This window comes from Pituophis catenifer, unplaced genomic scaffold (genome assembly GCF_029215685.1).
Source record: "Pituophis catenifer annectens isolate HBS135680 unplaced genomic scaffold, rPitCat1.0.hap2 SCAF_5, whole genome shotgun sequence".
NCBI classification, from domain to species: domain Eukaryota; kingdom Metazoa; phylum Chordata; class Lepidosauria; order Squamata; family Colubridae; genus Pituophis; species Pituophis catenifer.
Window position 1 is genome coordinate 9511100 of NW_027256885.1, and position 22331 is coordinate 9533430.

A 22331-nucleotide genomic window follows, 5' to 3' on the forward strand; every position below is an offset into this window, starting at 1 on the left:
TGTGGTACCTCCAAGAACCTCATTTTGGGACTTCTCTGCATGTTAAAAGTGTGACTGAGACCTAGCACATCTGGATCTACTCCATGGCTGAGCCTTGAAACAGCTGGGAACCTAGATCTTGATACAGGTTGATTTGAGCCCAAAATTTCTGTTGCTAAATGAGACATTTGTTAAGTGAATTTTGCCCCATGTTATGACCTTTTTTGCCACAGTTGTTAAGTGAATCATGTCAGTGTTGTTAAGGGAATCGGGCTTCCCCATTGACTTTGCTCATCAGAAGGTCGCAAAAGGTGATCACATGACCCCGGGACACTGCAACTGTCATAAATATGTGTTACTTGCCAAGCGTCTGAATTTTGATCATGTGACCATGGGGATGCTGCAATGGTCTTGAGTTTATGACTTTTGCCATGGTTGCTAAGTGACTCACTGCAGCTTTTAAGTGAACTGCATGGCTGTTAAGTGAATCCAGCTTCCCCCCACGATCTTTGCATATTGGAAGTCAGCTGGGAAGGTCCCTAATGGTGACCACATGACCCTGGGATGCTGCAACCATCATATAAATACAGTGCACAAAGTTTGATCACGTGACCATGGGGATGCTGTGATAGTCATAAACACCAGGACTGATTGTAAGTCCCTTTTTTCAGTGTCGTTGTAACTTCAGTCACTAAACAAATGGTTGTTAAGTTGAGGACTACCTGGGGGAGGCGTGGCCAATGTTGCGGCGGCAAGACGGACCCTTTGGGGGCTCCCAAAGAGTCATCGATATCCCCGCTGTCCGAGGGTCCTCTGTGACCTAAGTCGTCCTGTAGGGACGACCAACAAGAGGAGCACATACTGGTCAACCCAGGGAGATTGTAATCTCCCTGGAAAGACCGGAAGAAGCTCCTCAAATCGGACACCGTGGGAAAGCGACCTAGAAGTCGCTGAAAAGCTGGGACGGCTGCAACAAAAGAGAAAGTGAAAAACCAGCCTGTGACAACAAGGTGAGATCAACTTAATTTTATTGATCAGAAAGTTTCTCTTCAATCTACCTGGATGACTGATAGGGTGGAGAAGAGTGGCTGAAAGCGAGGAGTGGGTGTGTACTCACACTCACGTCCGGAAAGTTGGGCGGCAAGGAATGTGTGACTGAGAGCCCATTAAATTCTTACTAATTTTTTACTGAAGAAAAAGAAAAGTTTTGGGGACTGTAAAAATAATTGGATATTAATGCTTTGAATAATAATAATAATAATAATAATAATAATAATAATAATAATAATAATAATAATAATAATAATAATAATAATAATATTGAAGATTATATTATTGAATAATTATACTGCCCTTCGGGAGAAGGGCAGTATAGAAATAAAATAATAATAATAATAATAATAATAATAATAATAATAATAATAATAATAATAATAATAATAATAATAATAATAATAATAATAATAATAATAATAATAATAATAATTTTATTTCTATACTGCCCTTCTCCCGAAGGACTCAGGGCGGTGTACAGCCTATTTAAAACACAAGACAAACATCAATTTAAAATTTAAAATTATTAAATAAATTTGGCTCCATTTAAAACCGCAGAAATTTAAAATACCCCAATTTAAAATTATCATGTCGATAGCCCGGCCTGGCGGAACAACAGGGTCTTCAGTGCACAGCGAAATACCCAGAGGTCGGGGATCTTACGTATTTCCGGGGGCAGTTCATTTCACAGGGCTGGGGCTCCCACAGAGAAGGCCCTCCCCCTGGGTGTCGCCAGCCGACATAACTTGGCCGATGGCACCCTGAGGAGACCCTCTCTGTGGGAGCGAACTGGCCGGTGGGAGGCTATTGGTGGCAGAAGTCGGTCTCGAAGGTACCCGGGTCCTATGCCATGGAGCACTTTAAAGGTGGTAACCAGCACCTTGAATTGCACCCGGAAGACCACTGGGAGCCAGTGCAGCTCGCGCAGGAGGGGTGTCACGCGGGCACAACGAGTTGCGCCCATAACCACCCGCGCGGCCGCATTCTGGACCAGTTGGAGCCTCCGAGTGCTCTTCAAGGGGAGCCCCATGTAGAGAGCATTACAATAGTCCAGCCGGGAGGTGACAAGGGCATGAGTGACCGTGCGCAAGGCGTCCCGGTCCAGAAAGGGCTGCAACTGGCGAATCAGGCGAACCTGATAAAAGGCCCCCCTGGCCACGGCCGTCATATGCTCTTCTAAAGACAGCCGTGTATCCAGGAGGACACCCAGATTGCGAGCCCTCTCTGTGGGGGGCAAAGATTCACCCCCAATAGTCAGCGATGGCACCTGCTGACTATATCGGGACGCCGGAAACCACAGCCACTCAGTCTTGGAGGGGTTGAGTCTGAGCCTGTTCCTCCCCATCCAGACCCGCATGGCCTCCAGGCAGCGAGACATCACATCAAGGGCATCATTGGGGTGGTCTGGGGTGGAGATGTACAGCTGAGTATCATCAGCGTACAGATGACACTTCACCCCAAAACCACGGATGATCTCACCCAGCGGCTTCACATAAATGTTGAACAGAAGGGGCAAGAGGACTGACCCTTGCGGCATTCCCCATGCGAGGTGCCTCGAGGTCGACCTCTGCCCCCCTGCCAACACAAACTGCGAGCGGTCGGAGAGGAAGGAGGAGAACCACCGCAAAACGGTGCCCCCTATTCCTAACCCCCTCAACTGCTGCAGCATGATACCATGGTCGATGGTATCAAAAGCCGCTGAGAGATCTAATAGGACTAGGACAGAGGAGCAACCCCTGTCCCGAGCCCTCCAGAGATCATCCACCAACACGACCAATGCCGTTTCTGTGCTGTACCCCTGCCTGAAGCCCAACTGGCACGGGTCCAGATAGATAGCTTCATCCAGGTGTCGGGGAAGCTGTCATGCCACCACACTCTCAACAACCTTCACCACATGACTGAATGGAATATACATTCCTGTGAATAGATTGTTACAATGCTGATTGCTTATTGATACTTTTGTCTAAAGAAGTGAAAGTACTGAAAGTATTGACCTGTGATAGAAAGTTAACCTTCAGTGCCATCTAGTGGCAGAAGAAAAAGAAAAACATTTTTACTTTGAAGAAAACCTAACAAATAACTGACCTTGACATTTTGGCTAGAAGATAAACAAACCAGCTGTGGAGAGTGGAGCGGAGATTAGACTTTAAATGTGTTTTGGAAATTCCCCTTTTTTTTTTCTGGCTTTGTGGACTGTGATTTTCTTTCTTTCTTTCTTTCTTTCTTTCTTTCTTTCTTTCTTTCTTTCTTTCTTTCTTTGTTTTTGCTGATCAGCTTTGTTTTGGGAACTAAAAAGAAAAAAGAACTTTTAGGTTGTCCTTTTATTTTTTCTATTTTTGGATAGAGACTTTGCACAAAACTGATTGAAATGGATTTTTAAGTATTGTCTTTCCATGGATTAAGACTTGAAGAGTCAGAAGAATTCCTTTCTTTTTTAATTTTTCTTTTTTTGGATTTTTTCATCCCTTTCTTCTTTTATTAAACTGATCTTTTCATGGACTTTTACTTTTGATTTTGTTTTTAAAACTTTACTTCTTATTCTTTTTTGAGACAGTTGGATTAAAAAAAAAATTTCTCCCCCCTTCTAGCTTGCTACTTTTTTATTATTTTTTATTTTTTATATTTTTGAAGGGTAGGGAGAGTCTGAGACTCTTTTTATTTTATTATATGTTATTTTATTTTATTATTACCAATTCAATCATTGGTTGAATTAGGTATTTGAACCATAATTAAACCACAACTGGATTATAAATATTTGGAGAAGTGAAAATGAAGAAATTTACACAGCCAGCTCCTTCAGCAGCAGAAAAAACTTCAGAGATAATGGAATGAAATTTGATGCAATCACTTCTTGATGATATAAAACAGGAATTAAAAGAAATGAAAGTAATCATGGGGAAGAATGAGGAGAGAATCCAAAAAGCAGAAGAAAAAGCAGAAAAGACAGAAAAAAAAAGTTGAGAAATTAAAAGAAAAATTGGTTTTAACAGACAAATCACAAGAAAGAACAATTATCCTGTTGGAAATGGAATGCTCTGAATTCTACTTAAGATTCCAAAACATAGAAGAAGAAAAAGGAGAAAATCTACCAGAGGTGATTGCAGAGATTTTGGCTGAAGTTCTGGAACAACCCAAAGAAAAGATTTTAAATGAGATTGACGAAGCGTTCAGAATATATACTAAATATGCAATAAGGAATAAACTGCCAAGAGAAGTACATGTAATATTTACAAAGAGGGCAATGAAAACAGAGATATTACAAGCAGCAAGGATTACAGCACTGAAACACAAAGATAAAGAACTTGTGGTTCTACGACAAATATCTAGAAGAGTCAGAGATTTGAGGAGAGAATACCAATTCTTAACGAAATTCCTAATATCCAAAGGAGTGAGTTTTAGATGGTTGATACCCTAAGGGATTATGGTGACATGGCAAGATCAAAGACACAGACTTGATTCGATTGAGAAAGCGAAATTATTTTATCAACAATTCTATGGACCAATGAATGGAGATTTGGGAGTGGTAGATGCCACAAAAGAGAAAGATGAAGATAAGGACTGTGAGAAATAAAGAAATTAAGATTATTCCTGTAAAACCGTATAGCCTAAGTTACGCCATTTTAATATCATGTCAAGGCTTTATTTTTTCTGTATAAACTGATTATATAATTTAGCTGACAATTTAAGGAACATGAGAAAGGAATTGTGTGGTTCCTGTGTTCTTGAGAAAGTGTTTATCTAGCAGGAAGTATGCTTCAGGTCAACTTGCCCTCATTAAGAAGGGGAAGTACGCATATGCTGATATTACACGTATAAGCAATATTTTTAAGTAGGGTATTTTTATATATTGGAGTTATGGGGACTTTCCATAAAGGGGATATCATGTGTTTATTTGTTATATAAAGTCTGAAATTGTACTCAAGGGACATGCTTGTATCCTGTAAGGTGTGACCTGAATTTGTATAAAAGACAGCGAGAACGAATGGTAAATTGCTCCCTCACTTTGAGGGGGACCTTTGCAAAGAAATAATTAATAAATTTTATTCTTATCTCTCAACTCTCTGTCGATTATTTTCTGGGTGACAGGCATTTTCTGCATATCACAAGGACAAAGAAGAAAAAGCTAAAGAGGAAAGGGCTCTTAGAGAAGGGGCGAGATCTAAAGACCCATTGGAACAAAGAGAGACCAGGGCGATGAAATTAAAAACTAGTAACAAGTAAACATGGAAGAGGAAGTAAAAGCAATATCCCTAAATGTAAATGGACTGAATGCAGCGATAAAAAGAAATAGATTATTGACTAAATTAAACAGCTTGAAGATAGACATTATATGTCTACACGAAGTGCACATTAGAAAACATTTAAAATTATTACAATACCGAAAATTAGGAGTTCTATTTACGTCATTGATACAACAGAGTGCTCGCTTCGGCAGCAGATATACTAAAATTGGAACGATACAGAGAAGATTAGCATGGCCCCTGCGCAAGGATGACACGCAAATTCGTGAAGTGTTCCATATTTTTAGGAAGAAAAGCAACTTATTTCGACTTTGGAGCAGGGAAAAGAAGCTGTCAGGATCACGATGGAAGTTGGCACACTGAAAACAGAGGTTTTGGCAGAAGCCTCTATGCAGTTAACTGGAAAGCAGCAAATAGACTCTTTCTCGCACACTGTTTCAAGGAAGGAAGTGACTGATTATATAAGCAGGAAGAGTCGAAATGGAGGTTTTGAATTGAAGGAGATAACTTTTAGAAGAGAACAATTTCCAAAGATGCATCAGCCTCAAATCTATATTCAAAAATTTTCGATACAACAGAGTAAAAGAGGTGTGGTATTGTATGTTAAAGAAAAACTAGAACCCAAATTAATTTTTGAAGATGAGGAAGGTAGGATTTTGATGGTGGAAATAAAAATGAACTTTAAACAAATACTCTTGATAGCATTATATGCACCAAATGAAAAACAGGAAGAATTTTATCGGCGATTACACAGGAAAATTGTAGAACTGGACTATGAAAATGTATGTATAATGGGTGATTTCAATGCTGTAACAAATGTAGATTTAGATTACAAAACAATGAAGACAAATAAAAAAGCTAGGAGAACACTGCCAAAGGCCTTCTTTACAATGACAGAAGAACTAAGTATTCAAGATATTTGGAGACAAAAACACCTGAAAGAGAGTCAATATACTTTTTATTCAAATAGACACTTATCATGGTCGAGGATAGATATGATATGAATGTCAACTGGACTTATAGAAGCAGTGCAAGAAGTAAATATTGGCTCTAATATCTGGGCAGACCATAGCCCAATAACAATAATATGGAAAGGGAGGGGACTTCCGGTTGATGCCGCGGGGATACAGACGGGGAAATGGCGAGCTCCACAGAGCTCTGCCAAAACCCCGTCTGCCAAGCTGCCGCCGACAGGTCTTCGGACCTCCCCTGTCTTGAAGGGACAGGGAGACAAGAAGGGACCCCTTGGATGGCCGAGAGGAATGGGCAGGTTCCTCGGGGCCGGAGGCTTTCCCTTCACGCCGGCGGCAGTGGAATGACAGCCATGGCGGCTGTCCCGAAACCGCAGCAACCGGGAACAAAGATCGTGCTGGAGGAGAGGAGGAGAAGCGAGAAGTGGAGAGCAGAGCAGGGAGTTTGAAAGCCGGGTGAGTCGACTTCTGCCCAGGCGGGAACTGCCCGTAAATGCTGGATTACAAAAAGTGTGCCCCAGCCTTAACAGCGGCTGAGAAACATTGGGGCAAAAAGATTCAAATGAATGGTGGAGAAAAGACCTGTTGATAGATAGCGTTAATTATAGACTTTTTGAAATGATTTTATTACAGATTTGGTCATCTTTTTTTTATTTTTTGTGGCTAAATGAGATTGGATTATGTTTGAGAGAGAGGAAGGAGAAGAGGAAATAAATATGCTTTTAAAAGTAAAGATAAAAGACAAACAGAGATGGAAAAGATGGCTGCCAGCTGAAAAGTGAAAGTGTAAATTCCAGACTGCTTGTTACTTGAAAGAGAAACTTTGTTGCCTGTTACTTAAAGTGGATTATTTTGAGAAAAATTTCAAGAGGCTTGACTTTGGACATATAATCTGTGTATTGGAGGATATTGAAGACCAGAAAGAAGAAACTAAATGGAATAATGAAAACTGATTTATTAAGCATGACAACAAGAGAAAAAGGGCGTGGCAACAAAAGAAGAACATGATGATACCATATATGGAATAGTCAATTCAGAATTAACTTTATAGAATTTATAACTTTGAGGACATTGAAATGGAAAATAAATATACTCAGATAGATTGGAGAAGGGAAAAAATGGAATATAAAGTAACAAGATAACAAAATACCATAGTTTTAATTAAATGGATGTAATGGTGTCTGGGAGTTTGATCTTTGAATAATTTTAGGAGATACCTTCCTTCTTCTCTGGGTTCTCTCTCAATTTTATTTTATTTTATTTTTTTCTTTCTTCTTTCTTTTTTTCTTTTGTCCCTTTTCCCCTCTCTATTTTTTCTAATTCTCTTTTCAATTTCTTTTGTTATATTTCTATTCTCTTTCCTATTTTTATTCTTGCTTTTTTTTCTTTTGTTTTTATTTTAACTATTATTAATATTGTTACTATTCTCTTTTTTCACTATTATTTTTTATCTAAGTTGATTTTATGAATATACAACAATTTGAGTAGGAAAAAATGAGTATAAATGATTGAAAATTATGATTTTTGGATGTTTTAATACCTTTTTAAACTTGGAATTTTTAAGTTCTATTTACAGACCTAATAATTTAGAAGAAAATGTTCTCTAAGGTGCTGGATATTAAGAAGAATTAATTACAGATTTAATAATTATAGAAAATTGATTTTAAAGTGATTTAAAATGTTGATATTCACTGGAAATAAATATGGCATGGAGGAGAGAATAGGAGCTAAGATATTTGTCGATATAATTTTTTATTTTAAACCAGTTAAAGATATGGAGGAGAATGGATTTAAAAATGAATATGAGTAATATATTGTGAATTAATTTAAAGTTAAATAATTGTAAGAGATGTAGAAATGGAGGAAAACATAAAGCTGGACAATAATTAAAATAAAATGTTATGAATTAGTTAAACAAATGAAGTTAGGAGTGGAGGGAAACATGATTCTGGAGAACAGTGAAAGTAAAGCTGTGATCTAGTCTTACAAATAAGGTAGGAGTGGAGGAAAGCATCATACTGGAGAACAGTTAAGGCAAAACTGGGAACCAGTTAAAAATAAAAATAAGAGCTAGGAGTGGAGGAAAGCATGGGCTGGAAAATAGCCAAAGTAAAGCTGTGAACCAGCTATTAGAGTTAGGAGTGGAGGAAAGCATACGCTAGGTAACAGTTAAAGCAAAACTGTGAACTAGCCAAAAAATAAAAAGTTAGGAGTGGAGGAAAATATACCTGGAGAGCAACTGAAATACAGTTGTGAACCAGTTAAAAATAGAGGTTGGAGCGGAGGAAAGCATTGCTGGGAAGCAACTATTTAAGTTGTGAACCAGTTTCATAATAGATTTAGGAGGATTGAAGGAGATAACGTTGGTATGCAGTTAAAATTATACTATGAACCAGCTCAAATAAGTAAGGTTAGGAGTGGAGGAAAGCACCGCTGGAAAGCAACTGATTAAGATGCGAACCAGCCAAAAAATAAACTCAGGAGGAAGTGGAGGAGACAATACTGGAGAATAGTTAAGCCAAACTGTGAACCAGTTAAATAAATAGAGATAGAAGTGGCGGAAAACACTGTTGGGAAATAGCTATTTAAATTATGAATCAGTTAAATATTAGACTTTAAAATAAAGTATTTTGGGAGTGACAAATTTTAGATGGAAATGTTGATTGATTTAGAAACAATTAAGAGAGGAGGAAAATATTCTTTGTCAAGATTATGGATACTAGTTGCCATTTAAAAGAGGTACAATATAGACTCGATGTAATAGGTCTTAGAAATGAGGAATATATATGAAATATTGATTGTTAAAATGACAAAGATTTGGAATGATGTCTATTTGGAAATAATTGTTTAGAATTTAGGGTGACATAGTAGAATGTTTAAAATCTAAATGTTTAGAATAAGATTTTTTTTCCCCTTTTTTTCTTTTTTTTAAAGAGGTAAATGGATAAAATTTGGAACAAAATTGGTTGAGGGAATGTGAGTAATTGTATTTACTTTATACCAGATCAAATCCTTGCTCTAAAACAGCGGTTCTCAACCTGGGGGTCGCGACCCCTTTGGGGGTCGAACGACCATTTCACAGGGGTCGCCAAAGCCCTCTCTCGCCCCCCCACATGCCTTCACTCACCCTCTGCCTCTGTTGGATCGCCCGGTCGCCGTTGGCTTACCCCGCCCACTCCCAATCTATTGCTGCCTCCGGAGTCCCAGCTGATGGCTAGAGGGAAAAAAAACTTTAAATTCTTGCTGCGGGGCTTCAAAGAGCTAACTGCAAAGAGGTAAATTCCTGGAGCAGATTTTTTTCCCTCTAGCTGAAAACGCGAAATTGAAAGTAAGCAGGCTGCAACGTGACAAAATGAGGCAGAGAGATTTCTTTTTCTTTTTCCTCACCAAAAAAGGTAGGTGCAAAACTGCAAACAATGGGAAATTTAGGGCAAAAGAGGAAAGTTCCAAGATTTTAAAACACAAAAGAAAAAAAGCTCTATTTAACTAGGGAATTGTAATAATCGAGATACTATTAATTGGTTAAGTTGTGGTTCAGAGGAATATATGGGGGAAATTATTTGGTTTATTATTATTGGTAAATATAATTAATTGATTTGTAAGAAATTGGATTGCATGGAAATAATTGGAATATTCATGTTCATATTGATTAATATACAAAAAAGATAGTTATATAACTAATTGATTTATATTAAAATGTTGAATTTGTATTAAACAACTGTATTACATAATTAATCAATGTGAGGATGGATATAAAAAGATAACAATGCAAAGGGGTATAATATAGAATAGAAGGGAAAAATTGAATTTGATTAAGATTAGAGATGAGGATGAAGGGTAATATTGGTTTTTTTAAAAAATAGATGAGGAATAAATATGGTAAAAAGGAAATATAGAAATTGTAAATTTAATTGAAATGACTAAATACTGTGTTGGAAGAAATATCCTTCTGGGTTCTGCTCCAAGTGAGGAAAAAGACACTGGAAACATGGAGACTGCTTGGAAAGATGGTTTAATGGTGGACAGGATCACATGGCTTGATGGGGCCCATTGTGTTAGTTTCTGTTGCTATTGTGTTGCAAATGTCCTTTGACAAAGGATTGACTTTCTGCCTCTGGCCCATTAACAAAGGGTGGGGGGCAGGAAGGTGGGAGCTGCTTTGTCTGTAAAATATGCTTCTCCATTTCTCATCCAGGTAGGGAAATATAATATTCTGCCTTTTTAATATTTCCCAAAATATTTCATTCTTCTAGGAAAGGGGTGGGTGCTAACCTCCTACAACTGTTTAAATTTGTGAACCGGCCAAATACTCTGTTCAAAGAAAATACGTTGTATGTGTGTTTCTAATTATTGCTATTTATTGCTATTTGTTCTCTTTTATTCTTTAAAGTTTAACAATTCATTCTTTATCTTAATATCTTAATATTTGTTTGGGGTTGGCTTTCTTCTCTTTCATCTTTTTTATTGTACAGCAATCTTTCTCCTCAAACCTACCACCTCTGTCTTTTCTTTCTTACTTACTTTCTCTTCCCCCCTCTTCTTCTCCCTACTTCCTCTTTCTTTCTCTTTCTCCTCCTCTCTTCCTCCTTCTCTTACCTTCACTCCTACTCTAATTTCCCTTCCCTTCCTTCATCCCTCTCTATTGCTGTATCCTTTTATGCATATGGACTACTCAGAGGGCTGAAAAAGTTATTTTTGACTGGTCCTCGCACTTTTGACCAGTCCTCAAACTTACGACTGTCCTCACAATTTACGTATTTGCGCTATCTTGTCACCATGGTGAAGAGAAGCAGTTGTGAAATGAGTGACATGGTTGTTAAGAATGCTGCACAGGCATAAATGTGAGGATGGTCATAAGTGTGAGGACCAGTCAAAAGTGCGAGGACCTGTCAGAAATGACTTTTTTCAGCCCTCTGAGTAGTCCCTATACATATAGCCATGGCCACCCGGTCACATGACCAGCTAGCCACGCCCACCCAGTCACATGACCTCCAAGCCACACCCACAAAATAAGCCACGCCCACAGAACCAGTAGTAAAAAAATTTAGAACCCACCCTTGGTTGGGGGTCACCACAACATGAGGAACTGTATTAAAGGGTCGCGGCATTAGGAAGGTTGAGAACCACTGCTCTAAAAAGATGTATTTTATGTTTTAAGTTTTTTTAAAAAAAAAACTTTTCAAAAAAAAAACAATATGGAAAGAGCAAAAGAAAAAGATAAAATGGACTTTGAATGCAACAATATTAAATGAAAAAGAATTTCAGAAATATGTGGAAAAAGAATTGGAATTTTTTTTAAAAAATAAACAAAAAGGAGGATACATCACTTCAGAATGTATGGGATACAATGAAAGCATATATTAGAGGTCTGGCAATAACATATTTTGGAAAAAAGAACAAAAAGAAATGACAGAAACAAGCAAGATTGGAAGAAGAGTATAAAAGCCTGGAAAAAGAGTTCCAGAAAGATGGTCAAAATAAAAAAATTAAGAAATTGATGGAATCGAAGAAGCATGAAATAACTTTAAATGAACAAGAATCACTAGCAAACCAACTGAGAGCATCGAAACAGAAGTTTTTTGAAAATGCAAATAAACCAGGAAGATGGCTAGCATATAAATTAAGAAAAGAGGAGAAAAAAATCATAAAATATTTGCAAGATGGAGAAGGTGTTGATGTTTTTAGATGCACAGAAAGCTTTTGATAACGTGAACTGGCAGTTTATGATAAAACAATTACAGAATAAAGATTTTGGGGAGAGATTTATAAATACTATAAAAACAATATATGACAGACAATTCGCCAAGATAATGATGAATGGGGAAATGACGGAAAAGATTAATATAATGAAAGGGACTAGACAAGGTTGTCCGTTATCACCACTACTGTTTATCCTGACTCTAAAAGTTTTACATAGAAATATTAGGCGAGATGATGAGATAAAAAGGATGAAAATTTAAAAAAGAGGAGTACAAATTGCAAGCGTTTGCAGATGATTTGGTATTTATTATAGAGGAACCGCAAATAACAGGCCTTAAATTACTAGAACAGATAGAAGGATATGGAAAAGTTTCTGGCTTGAAAATAAATAAAGACAAAACAAAAATCTTGGTGAAAAATACAACAGAAAAACAAAATAGAGAGATAAAAGAAAAGTTAGACATACAAGTGGTGAAGAAAGTCAAATACCTGGGAGTATATTTAACCTCAAGATGTGCAACAATAAAAGAAGAAAACTATTACAAATTAAAACAACAAATTGAAAAAGACTTGGAAAAATGGAAGAATCTCCAGCTATCACTCATGGGACGGATTGCATTGATAAAGATGAACATATTACCAAGATTGCTATTTCTATTTCAAACTGTGCCAATAAAAATTGAAAAGTCATTTTTTCAATCTATATAAATAAAAATGTAAATGTTCATTTGTTCAAAATCGTAAATCTCCGAAAGTTCTTCACCGATTGCTTTGAAATTTTGACACAACGTTGCATTCAAATACGCGTGTGGTTTTATATACCTATATTATATAGATGTCACACCTGTGACAGGTAAAAACATGCTTTCTTGAAAAACAGAGCCATCTGTTGGACGTAAAAGCAACACACGCTATACTAAATATTTTACGATTCCATTTCAGTGTTTCCGATTGCATTGTTAAATTGAATTTTCATAGATTTCGATTTATTTTCATTTTGATTTAATTATTTCGTGCGACATTGCGTTGGAATTGAGCTGTGCCGTATCCCTCTGTAGCTCAGGTCACGCCTACTTTGCCTCCATCCCACCAGTCTTTTCACTCGGTCGATTGGATTCAGACCTGAGTTGCCTTTCTCTATGTTTCTTTTTGGACTTTAACGTTGCAGCACCACAATGGCAGGTGCGAGCCGGATCTTTTCCCCTCAGCGCCGCTGCCGCCAAACCCACAAGCAAAATGGCGGCAAATGTCAACCACCACAAAGCGTCCTCCTGACTAACAGAGTATGCCATACCTTTGGCAGGGACCCCAATGCCGCCTGTGGTGCGGAGAGCTGCGAAGGTGAAGGCAGTTATACCGGCAAGCCGGGAAACCAGCTCTTACACCCGCAGCAAAGTATCCTTGGAGGTGTCCGAAGACAAACCTCCGGAGCCCCAGGAACGCAAACTCACAGACGGCAGCCCGGGCAGAGGCCTCCGCCAATCCCATGATGCGCAGCTCTCCCAATACAAGCACCAAATAGGTAAAAGTCCAAGAAAGCAATTGATTAAGCAACGTTAAAGTCCAAAAAGAAACGTAGAGAAAGGCAACTCAGGTCTGAATCCAATCGACCGAGTGAAAAGACTGGTGGGACGGAGGCAAAGTAGGCGTGACCTGAGCTACAGAGGGACATTATTGGCACTCAGACAAAAAATATTGTATACCCACAAGACTGGGCCACAGCAACGCGTGGCCGGGTACAGCTAGTATCTTAATAAAATAACAAGGAGATTTATATGGCAAGGGAAAAAAGCAAGAATAAGTATGAAAATGCTGCAAGACACGAGAGTACGAGGGGGATTTGGTTTACCAAATTGGGAATTATACTATCAAGCAGCAACATTGACATGGTTGAAGGAATGGATTGAATTAAGAAATACAAGGTTGTTAACATTGGAAGGGCATGATTTACAACTGGGATGGCATGCATTTTTGTGGTATGGTAGAAATAAGATACATACTTTCATATACATTATATAAGAAATGCATTATTATTGGTATGGGAGAAGGTTAGAGATAAATACTATGTGAAAATACAGATATGGTTATCAACAATGGAAGCTTTAATACACCCAAATGTTTTTAATTTTGGAAATATTGTTAGATATAAGGATTTATTAACGGATAAGGGGGAATTGAAAGAGAAACAAGAACTGGAAGAACAGGGGATTGAGACAGATTGTTATATGTATATGCAGATAAAAACAAGATATGAAAAAGATGCTAAGTTACATGGTTTTTATTTGGAAAAGACTGAATTGGACAGGATATTCACAGGAACGGAGGAAAACTTAATTAAAAATTTTTATAATTTTTTGCTGCATATTGAATTGGAGGAGGAACAAGTAAAAGAAAAAATGATAGCATGGGGAAGAAATTTTGGATATTCAATTGACCTTGAAAAATGGCAACAATTATGGGAAAGGAACTATAAATTAACAATGTCCACTACATATAAGGAAAATCAATATAAAATGTTTTATAGATGGCATATGCCACCGGAGAAGTTAGCAAAGATGTTTATGTGAATTATTTTCCAAGGATCTTGCCCAATAACCACAGACACGATTTGTCTCTATTTCAAACATATTTATTTACACCATTTCCTTTTCTTTCAGGTGCACATCTGGAACTGAGCTGGTGGATCCCTGTGCACGGCCTTATGTATGGCGAAGGCGGAGTCAAGCTAAGGAGGGGTCATGGGAAGGGCTAGGTGAGGGAGGAGGGGTCAGTCATGCATTGATATATACATAGTTAGGCATTTACTCATAACAAATCCCCTTCTAAATGCCTAACATTTGGAGTTGATTCCGTACAAGGTATAGCCACTCCTAATTTTGATGTCAGATATGTGTGCTGTCTGCTTGGTAATGATTTTGTCAGAATGTCTGTGACTTGTTCAGAAGTTTCACAATGTACGGCTCTGATGAAACCTACGTTCGATAACTGCCTGACGTGCTTGTGCTTGATGTCGATGTGTCTGGATCTTTGACCTACTGCGTCTGCGTTGGAAATGTCTATGGCTGCTTTATTGTCCTCGTGGATTGTTTTTGGATAAACTGGTTCAGTCCATATTTCAGAGAGCAGGTCATCGAACCACACTAAATTGTTAGCTGCTTTTGACAGGCAGATGTACTCTGCTTCCGCTGTGGATGTGGCAACCAGATTCTGCTTACCGGTGTACCAATGTACCAGGCAATTATTGATGAGAAATATGTAACCAGAGGTGCTTTTTCTGCTCTTGGTATCACCTGCCCAGTCAGCGTCCGCGTAGCAGGTCAGCACGGGTTCTTTGGACTTGGATGGTTCCAGACATAGGTATGCATCTATGCTATGTTTCAGGTACTTAATTATATCATTTTACCCCTTCCCAGTGGTATATTTTGGGTTCACTGACGTGTCTGGATAACAGGTTAACTGCTAAGCTGATATCAGGCCTTGTCCAATTGGCACTATATAGGAGGGATCCAATGACGGATCTGTACAGAGTGTTGTCCTTAAATGACTCCCCCTCTTCGTGCATGTGTTTCAGGAAGTCTGTTTGCATGGGTGTTTCACATGGCTTAGCATCCTTCATGTTACATCTGTGTATAAGTTCTAATATTTTTTCCTTTTGTGATACCCTGAACCCATTCTGTTTTCTCGATTTGCACCCCTAGATATTTGTTGACTCTCCCTAGGGTCTTGAGTGTGAAGTGTTTCCCCAGTTCTTTGGCGAATTCATCGCATTTTCACTTGTGCTGTCCTAAGTACAGGATGTCGTCTACGTAAATGAGTGCGTACTCGACTGATGTGCCCTCCCTCTTGACGAAGAGGCAGAGGTCCGCTGAGGTGACGGTGAAACCCATGTCCCTGAGTGTTTTGGCTAGGCACTCATACCATCTTTTTCCTGACTGCCTTAACCCGTACAGACTTTTGTTTAGTAACCAGGTGTCTCCCACTTTCGTGCCTTTCCCTGGGGGTGCCCTGACATATATTTCTTTGTCTAACTTCACATGGAGGTATGCGGTTTGAATGTCGAATTGATAGACTTCTAGGCCTAAGACGGATGCTATTACTAGGGCGCTTTTGACACTTTCTGCCCTAACTGTAGGTGAATAGGTATCCGTGTAGTCGTCTGGATACCTCTGAGCGAACCCCTGAGCTACGAGCCTAGCCTTGTAGAGGGTCTTGTTGTCTTCAAGCTCCTTAATTTTGAAAACCCATTTTGTACCTATGACTGTTTTATCGGCTGGGACCTTAGAAGGGGTGTACACGTTTAGTTCCCTTAGGCTAGCCATCTCCTTTTCCATAGCTTGTTCCCACCTATCTCTCTCTTCTTGTGGCAGACTGATAATTTCCTCATATGAGTTGGGAGTCATTCTATTTGGGTGTATGGACATGACATAATCTTCAAATCTCTTTGGCATTCTATTTCTGTTGTGCCTTATGGGCCTGTTGGGTCGTGTGTCGGTGTCGTGCATGTATTTGGCTTCTTTCTCTGTGACTGCATCTACCTTAATGATGGGATGGTCTTCCTTCCACCCTTTGGTGGCTATCTCATGGTGTCTTGGTTTTTGCCTTTCTTGTGTATCTGTTTCTAATGTGGTGGGTCTGCTTTCATCCCTTAATTTGTCTATGTCTTCCTGTCTGGTGAGTGTTTCGTTGAGATGTATCTTTGACCAGTTGGTGTTCTCGTGGAACACTGCGGTTCTGGATATGATGAACCTGTTGTCCCTGTCTATGAATCTGTATCCTTTTGTGCCTGGTTCATACCCCATGAATCTTAATCTCTTTGAGACCTTGTCCCCTTTTTGCCTCAACTGTCTGGGGATATGCACATCCGCCGTGACTCCAAATATGTGCAAGTGTGTAATTTTTGGCTTTCGGTTGTACATCACCTCGTATGGTGTTTTCTCTATTACGCTAGACCAGAGCCTGTTCAGCGTATAATTTGAATAGGCGAGTGCTTCTGCCCAGAATGGCTGTCCCAACCCTGCATCCTCTAGGGTGCATCTCATCATTGTTTGTAGGACTCCATTCCTTTTTTCTACGACTCCATTCTGGAACGCGGAAAAAGGAGAAGTCGTGTAGTGTATTATCCCGTGCATCTTTAACCAGTTCGAGAAGTCCCTTGACAGGAACTCAGACCCCCTATCCGTCATTATTTGCCTTATTTTTGTATTGTGTTGCGTCTCCACCCTCTTGTAAAATTCCTTAAATTTTTTAAATACCTCGCTCTTATAGTTAATGGTATACACAAAGCCATAGCGGCTGTAGTCATCTACTATTGTCAGAAAATACTTCTTTTTGTATTTTATAGATGGCTTCATGGGGCCCACAATATCCATGTGTACCAGGTGGAAGATAGAGTTGGTGGTGCGGGTGGCCTTCCTAGGTCTGGGTTTGGTCTTTAGCTTTGATGATTTACATACGGAGCACTCTAAGTAGTTTTTACAGTTTTTTATTTTCAAGTCACTGGTACATTCTGTCATTTTTTGGATGACTGGGAAGCTGGCATGGCCCAACTTTCTATGTAGCAAGTGAGCACAGTCATCGTGAATGGGTTTGCCGATTAACAATTTCCCTCTGTGTGTTGTGCTGTTTTCGGTGGGGTCATCTTCCCTGTCCCCCTCTATCTCGACTTGGGCATTGACTTTATTCTCTGTGTTTTCTAGTTGGGCGATTACTTGGGTCTGGCTATTCCTCTTAGGATGGAGGTATGTTAGCCCTCCATCAATGACTATTTTGCCGATGCTTTCCCTGTCCTTGGTCATGTAGACTTTTCCCTCTTTGAAGGTGGTCTCTATACCCATGTCCTTGCTGAGTTTAAGTGCTGCTAAGATATTGTGGGGTATTTCGGATATGAGCAATACCCCCTCTATCTTGCCTATCCCGCTTATGAACGTGTTTCCTTTCCCTGTTACTAGGACTCTGTTTTGGTTGGCCACCTTAATGTGGTAGTTTTCCTCTGTAAATGAAGTCAGTATCTTCCTGTCATGAGTTGTGTGGTTGGTGGCTCTCGAATCAATGAGCCACGCTTCTCCCTCTCTTGTTTGTGGGTGTGTGTGTGTGTTTTCCCTGATCCCATACATGGATCCTGATCGGCTCTCCCTAGAGCTGTCCCTATTTCCCCTTCTGTCCCTTGGGTTGGGGGAGTCTCTATGCCTATATCTGTTTTCTGATGGGGATCTGTCGGGGAGCCCTGGCTTCCTGCCTTCCCTTTCCCTGTGGTAGGTGTGATCCCTTCCCCTCGAGTTTTTTGGACAATCCCGTTTATAGTGGTTCTTGGAACCACAGGTGAAACACTCTGGGTAGTCTTGGTTCCTGGTTTGGAACTCAACCCTCTTTGTTGGTTTGCTGTCCCTGCGGCTGATGGAGCGGTCCCTCCTTAAGCTGTCTTCTGCTATTATTCTGTTTGTCAGTGACTCAAGTGTGAGGTGGCCTAGGCTTATGCTATCTAGCTGCATTATGAAGTTATCCCAGCTGGAGTCCAGGGAGTTGATGACAATGCTCTTCATACTCTCCTCTGATATGTCCTCCCCCCTTTGTATCAACTCAGCCCTTGTGGCATTCAGGTTTAGTATGTGTTCACCCATGGGAGTTCCTGCCTTGTGTCTAGCTGAGTGGAATTCCCTGGATATCTTGGCTGTGGTGGCAGCGCTTTTACTGTAGAACAAGTTAAATATTTTTTGCTGTATTTCAGACACAGTCAGGTAATGGCTAAGGCTGGGGTATATGCCTGGTGAAATACTTGCTATGACTATATAGTAAGCCCTGTGATATAAGCAGTCTGTTTCTAAAGTCCAAGGTTTTGTGGGGGGGTCATCAATTAAAAACAACATATTCTCCCTTAAAAATAAAATCTGGAGTTGATGATTCCACTGCATAAGGTTTGATCCATCTAACTTAAGAGTGGGAAAGTCAGTTGGTAAATTTACTGAGCTGTGTGGTAAATTACTCACAGTCTGTTGCTGTCCATGGTATCTCAGGTGAGGGAACTCACAATATGGCTTGGGGATGCAGTTTGCGACTCTGTATAGACTTGTATTTATGTTCTCTCCTTCTCTTCTTACAGGAGCCGATTGAGCATGCGCGAAGCCTATTTCGCGCCTGTAGTCGATGGGTGAGTAGCTTGCAGTTGCTGCTCTTAGGCCTCGGCCTAGGCCTACAGTTGGGGGTCCGGACTCACCCCTGGGGTACCCGGCTTCGTCCCTGGAGGCAGGCATCCATCGATGGGCGGCTGGATCCCTGCTGGAAGCTGGAGAGAGGCGAGGAGGCCGTAAGTTGAGGACTTCTGGGATTCGGCGGCGTGGCGGTGGCAGCAGCAAGAGGTCCCGATCCCTGGTCGCTGGTCCCTGGACGTGTGAGGAAGCCTGGCGGAGGTCGCATGGAGGGTGAGTAGCTGGCATGGTCTCCTTCCCTCGGATCTTGTGTTGTCGGTGCGGTGGGTACTGAGTTCGAGTCCTGCCATCGGCATGTCTCGAGTGCAATCGGTGCCCTGCGGTCGTCCTCGTGGAGTGTGGCCCTCGGTTGGAGGATCTGGGGGGGTGTATCATCATCGATGACCCCCTCGTAGTCCCCTTGGCTCGCGGTTGTCTCCCTGCGGTTTGTGGCTGGCACGAGGGGGTTGCGTGCAGGGCCAATTGCGGCTGCTGGGGTCTCGGGTGTCTTTCTGGCTTCGAGCTCGGCAGGCGAGCTCCAGATGCCTTGGTATCTCCCTTCTGGGATGTTTTTGGTTGTTCCCCCATTTGTTTTGGGGTTTCTTTCATTTCGCGCCATTAAATTTGAATCCTGGCTCCCCATTGGTCGGTGGCCATCCCAAGATGGCCGCTGGGAGCATGGCGCGAAACTGGAATTGTTTAGGTCCTGGGTCCCTGCCAGGGGGTATCTTTCCCTTACTGGTCTGGCAGTCTCGTGGTCTTGTTCTTGGGGGCTCATCGCTGCTCCGTGGTCATCTAGCAGGTCCCGGAGTTTCGCGAGGAGCTCCCTCTTGCTGATGGAGGCCTCCATCATTTTCTGTATGGTCTCTTTCAGCTCATCTCTCTCGGGTGATTCATTCCTGGCGTGCCTGGCTGCATTTTCTCTTGGCCTCATGCTTCTGTTCGTCTGGTCCAGGTCTCCCACTTCCATGGCAGTTGGAATTCTGGCTGTGGCGCCTTTGGATTCCTGCAGCTCTGCCATTAGTCTGGTGATGGACCTTGTGTTCATTCTTCCTTCCATTTTAGATATTATTCCTGGTTATTGGGCATAACCATCCTCTGCTACCATCTTGTGAATTATTTTCCAAGGATCTTGCCCAATAACCACAGACACAATTTGTCTCTATTTCAAACATATTTATTTACACCATTTCCTTTTCTTTCAGGTGCACATCTGGAACTGAGCTGGTGGATCCCTGTGCATGGCCTTATGTATGGCGAAGGCGGAGTCAAGGTAAGGAGGGGTCATGGGAAGGGCTAGTTGAGGGAGGAGGGGTCAGTCATGCATTGATATATACATAGTTAGGCATTTACTCATAACATTTTAAAGGTAAATTGGCCAAATGTTGGAAATGCCATCAACTACCAGGATCCTATTATCATATGTGGTGGACATGCCCTGAAGCAAAAATCTATTGGAATAAAATTAAAACCTGGTTGGAAGAAATGATACAGCTATGTATTGAGCTTAAACCAGAGTTGTTCCTATTGGGTATCCTGCCTGAAAAAATTAGTAAGGAAAATACTTACTTGATTATACATGTAATAACAGCTGCAAGAATTGTTTATTCTCAACATTAGAAAGCAGAGAAAATACCTTTGGAAGAAGAAGTAATAAAAAAAAAATTAGATTGTGCAGAAATGAATAGATTAACTTTGATGATTAAAGATAGGGAAGAGTCAAAATATTTTAAGATATGGAATTATTTTTATTGTTGGTTGGAAAAGAGATATAAATGATTAATTTTATAATTATGTATAAAAACTTGATGACTAGAATATGGTTATAGGAATGAATTGTCATAGTGGTTTGGATGAAGATCAAGATAGAAGAAACTTTTGGAAGAAGAATAAAAAGAAGTGAAGAAGATAACATCAAGATGTCACAGGGGAGGGATGATTGATGTACTAAATGTTTGTCTGTCTTAAAAAAAAAGTTGAGGACTACCTGTACAGGTGGCTTTCTTTATTCCCCCATGGTTTGTTCTCTGTTCTAGGAATGCTACACCCCGTTCATGAACGGCAGCTTCTTCAAGCATGGCGGGCGCACCTTCTGTGAAATCCATTACCACAAGCAACACGGTTCACTCTGTTCTGGCTGTGAGAAACCCATCACCGGCCGCTGCATCACCGCCATGGGCCGGAGGTTCCACCCGGAGCATTTTGTCTGCGCCTTCTGCCTCAAGCAGCTCAACAAAGGCACCTTCAAGGAGCAGAACGAGAAGCCCTATTGCCACCCTTGCTTTATCAAGCTCTTCGGGTGACTGGGAGGGGCCCTGACCTTACTGGGGTCAGGCCACGCCTCCTGCTGTGGGAAAAGGAGAGGGCCCATTGTTGGCTTTTGAACAAGCCACACCCACTGCCACGCATGGGGGAAAAACACCTGTGCCTTAAGGGGCTCCACCCTCAACCTGGGAGCCCATCCACCATTGCCAAAAACCACACCTGTAGATCAGAGCTACTTGCAAGCAAGCAATGAAGGAAACAAGTCGGATCTGCTCCTCCCACTCTTCTCAGGAGCCAGGCCTCTGTTCCTGCACAAGCAGCCAAGCATTATCTCCCACCCCATCCCAGGCCACTTTTAAGCCACCATCACACCCTCCAGCACCAGCACTTCTGACAGGAGGCCCTGCCTTAAGCCACATACCCAAGATCAGCTGGTAAGGTCCTCAGGAGACCAGGATTTGATGCAGCCACACCTCTGGTGTCTTTACCCCTAGGTCCAGGTTTATGGGTTGGGGGCCTGGGGGTTGAGCACTCTACCCTACAGCTCTTATTAACCATAAAGCCATCTTGGTGGGAGCTGGCCATATCACATCTAAGGTTCTTTGGAACAGCTGGATATTTTTTTCCTGGTATCTAATTTGTGGAGAGCAGTGGCGCCGTCCAGGTCTATCTGAAAGACCTCTTGATCTCAACCCCCAAATTAATTCAATTGCAACCAAAGATCAACAGTAACTCCTTAGCCGACCTCTATTTTTATCATGTACAAATACAGAACTGTGACCATCCAAACTTTAGTAAAAACTACAACTCCTAGAAGCACCTGCCAACAGAAAGAGGTGCTACAAAGAAGCTTAGGAACACCTGGAGCTTTCCAACTTAGTTTAGGGTTGAACTTTGATGCGTTGAGTGGCTTCTTTGTGAGTCGGGATAGCGTGGGACAG

The 22331-nt window shown here is 40.8% G+C and overlaps 1 protein-coding gene and 1 non-coding gene across 2 annotated transcripts in view; both read left to right on the forward strand.

The window, feature by feature from the left end:
• LOC139317567 (paxillin-like) overlaps positions 1-21469 on the forward strand; it is an 83582-nt gene extending 62113 nt beyond the window's left edge. The window contains exon 5 of the mRNA XM_070944663.1: positions 21162-21469. Coding sequence (XP_070800764.1) covers positions 21162-21428 — 267 coding nt within the window. The 3' untranslated portion in view covers positions 21429-21469. The remainder of the gene's footprint in view (positions 1-21161) is intronic.
• On the forward strand, positions 5452-5558 carry LOC139317770 (U6 spliceosomal RNA). Its single transcript, XR_011600473.1, has one exon. It is a non-coding gene; the product is annotated as a U6 spliceosomal RNA (small nuclear RNA).
• Positions 21470-22331: the final 862 nt, after the last annotated feature.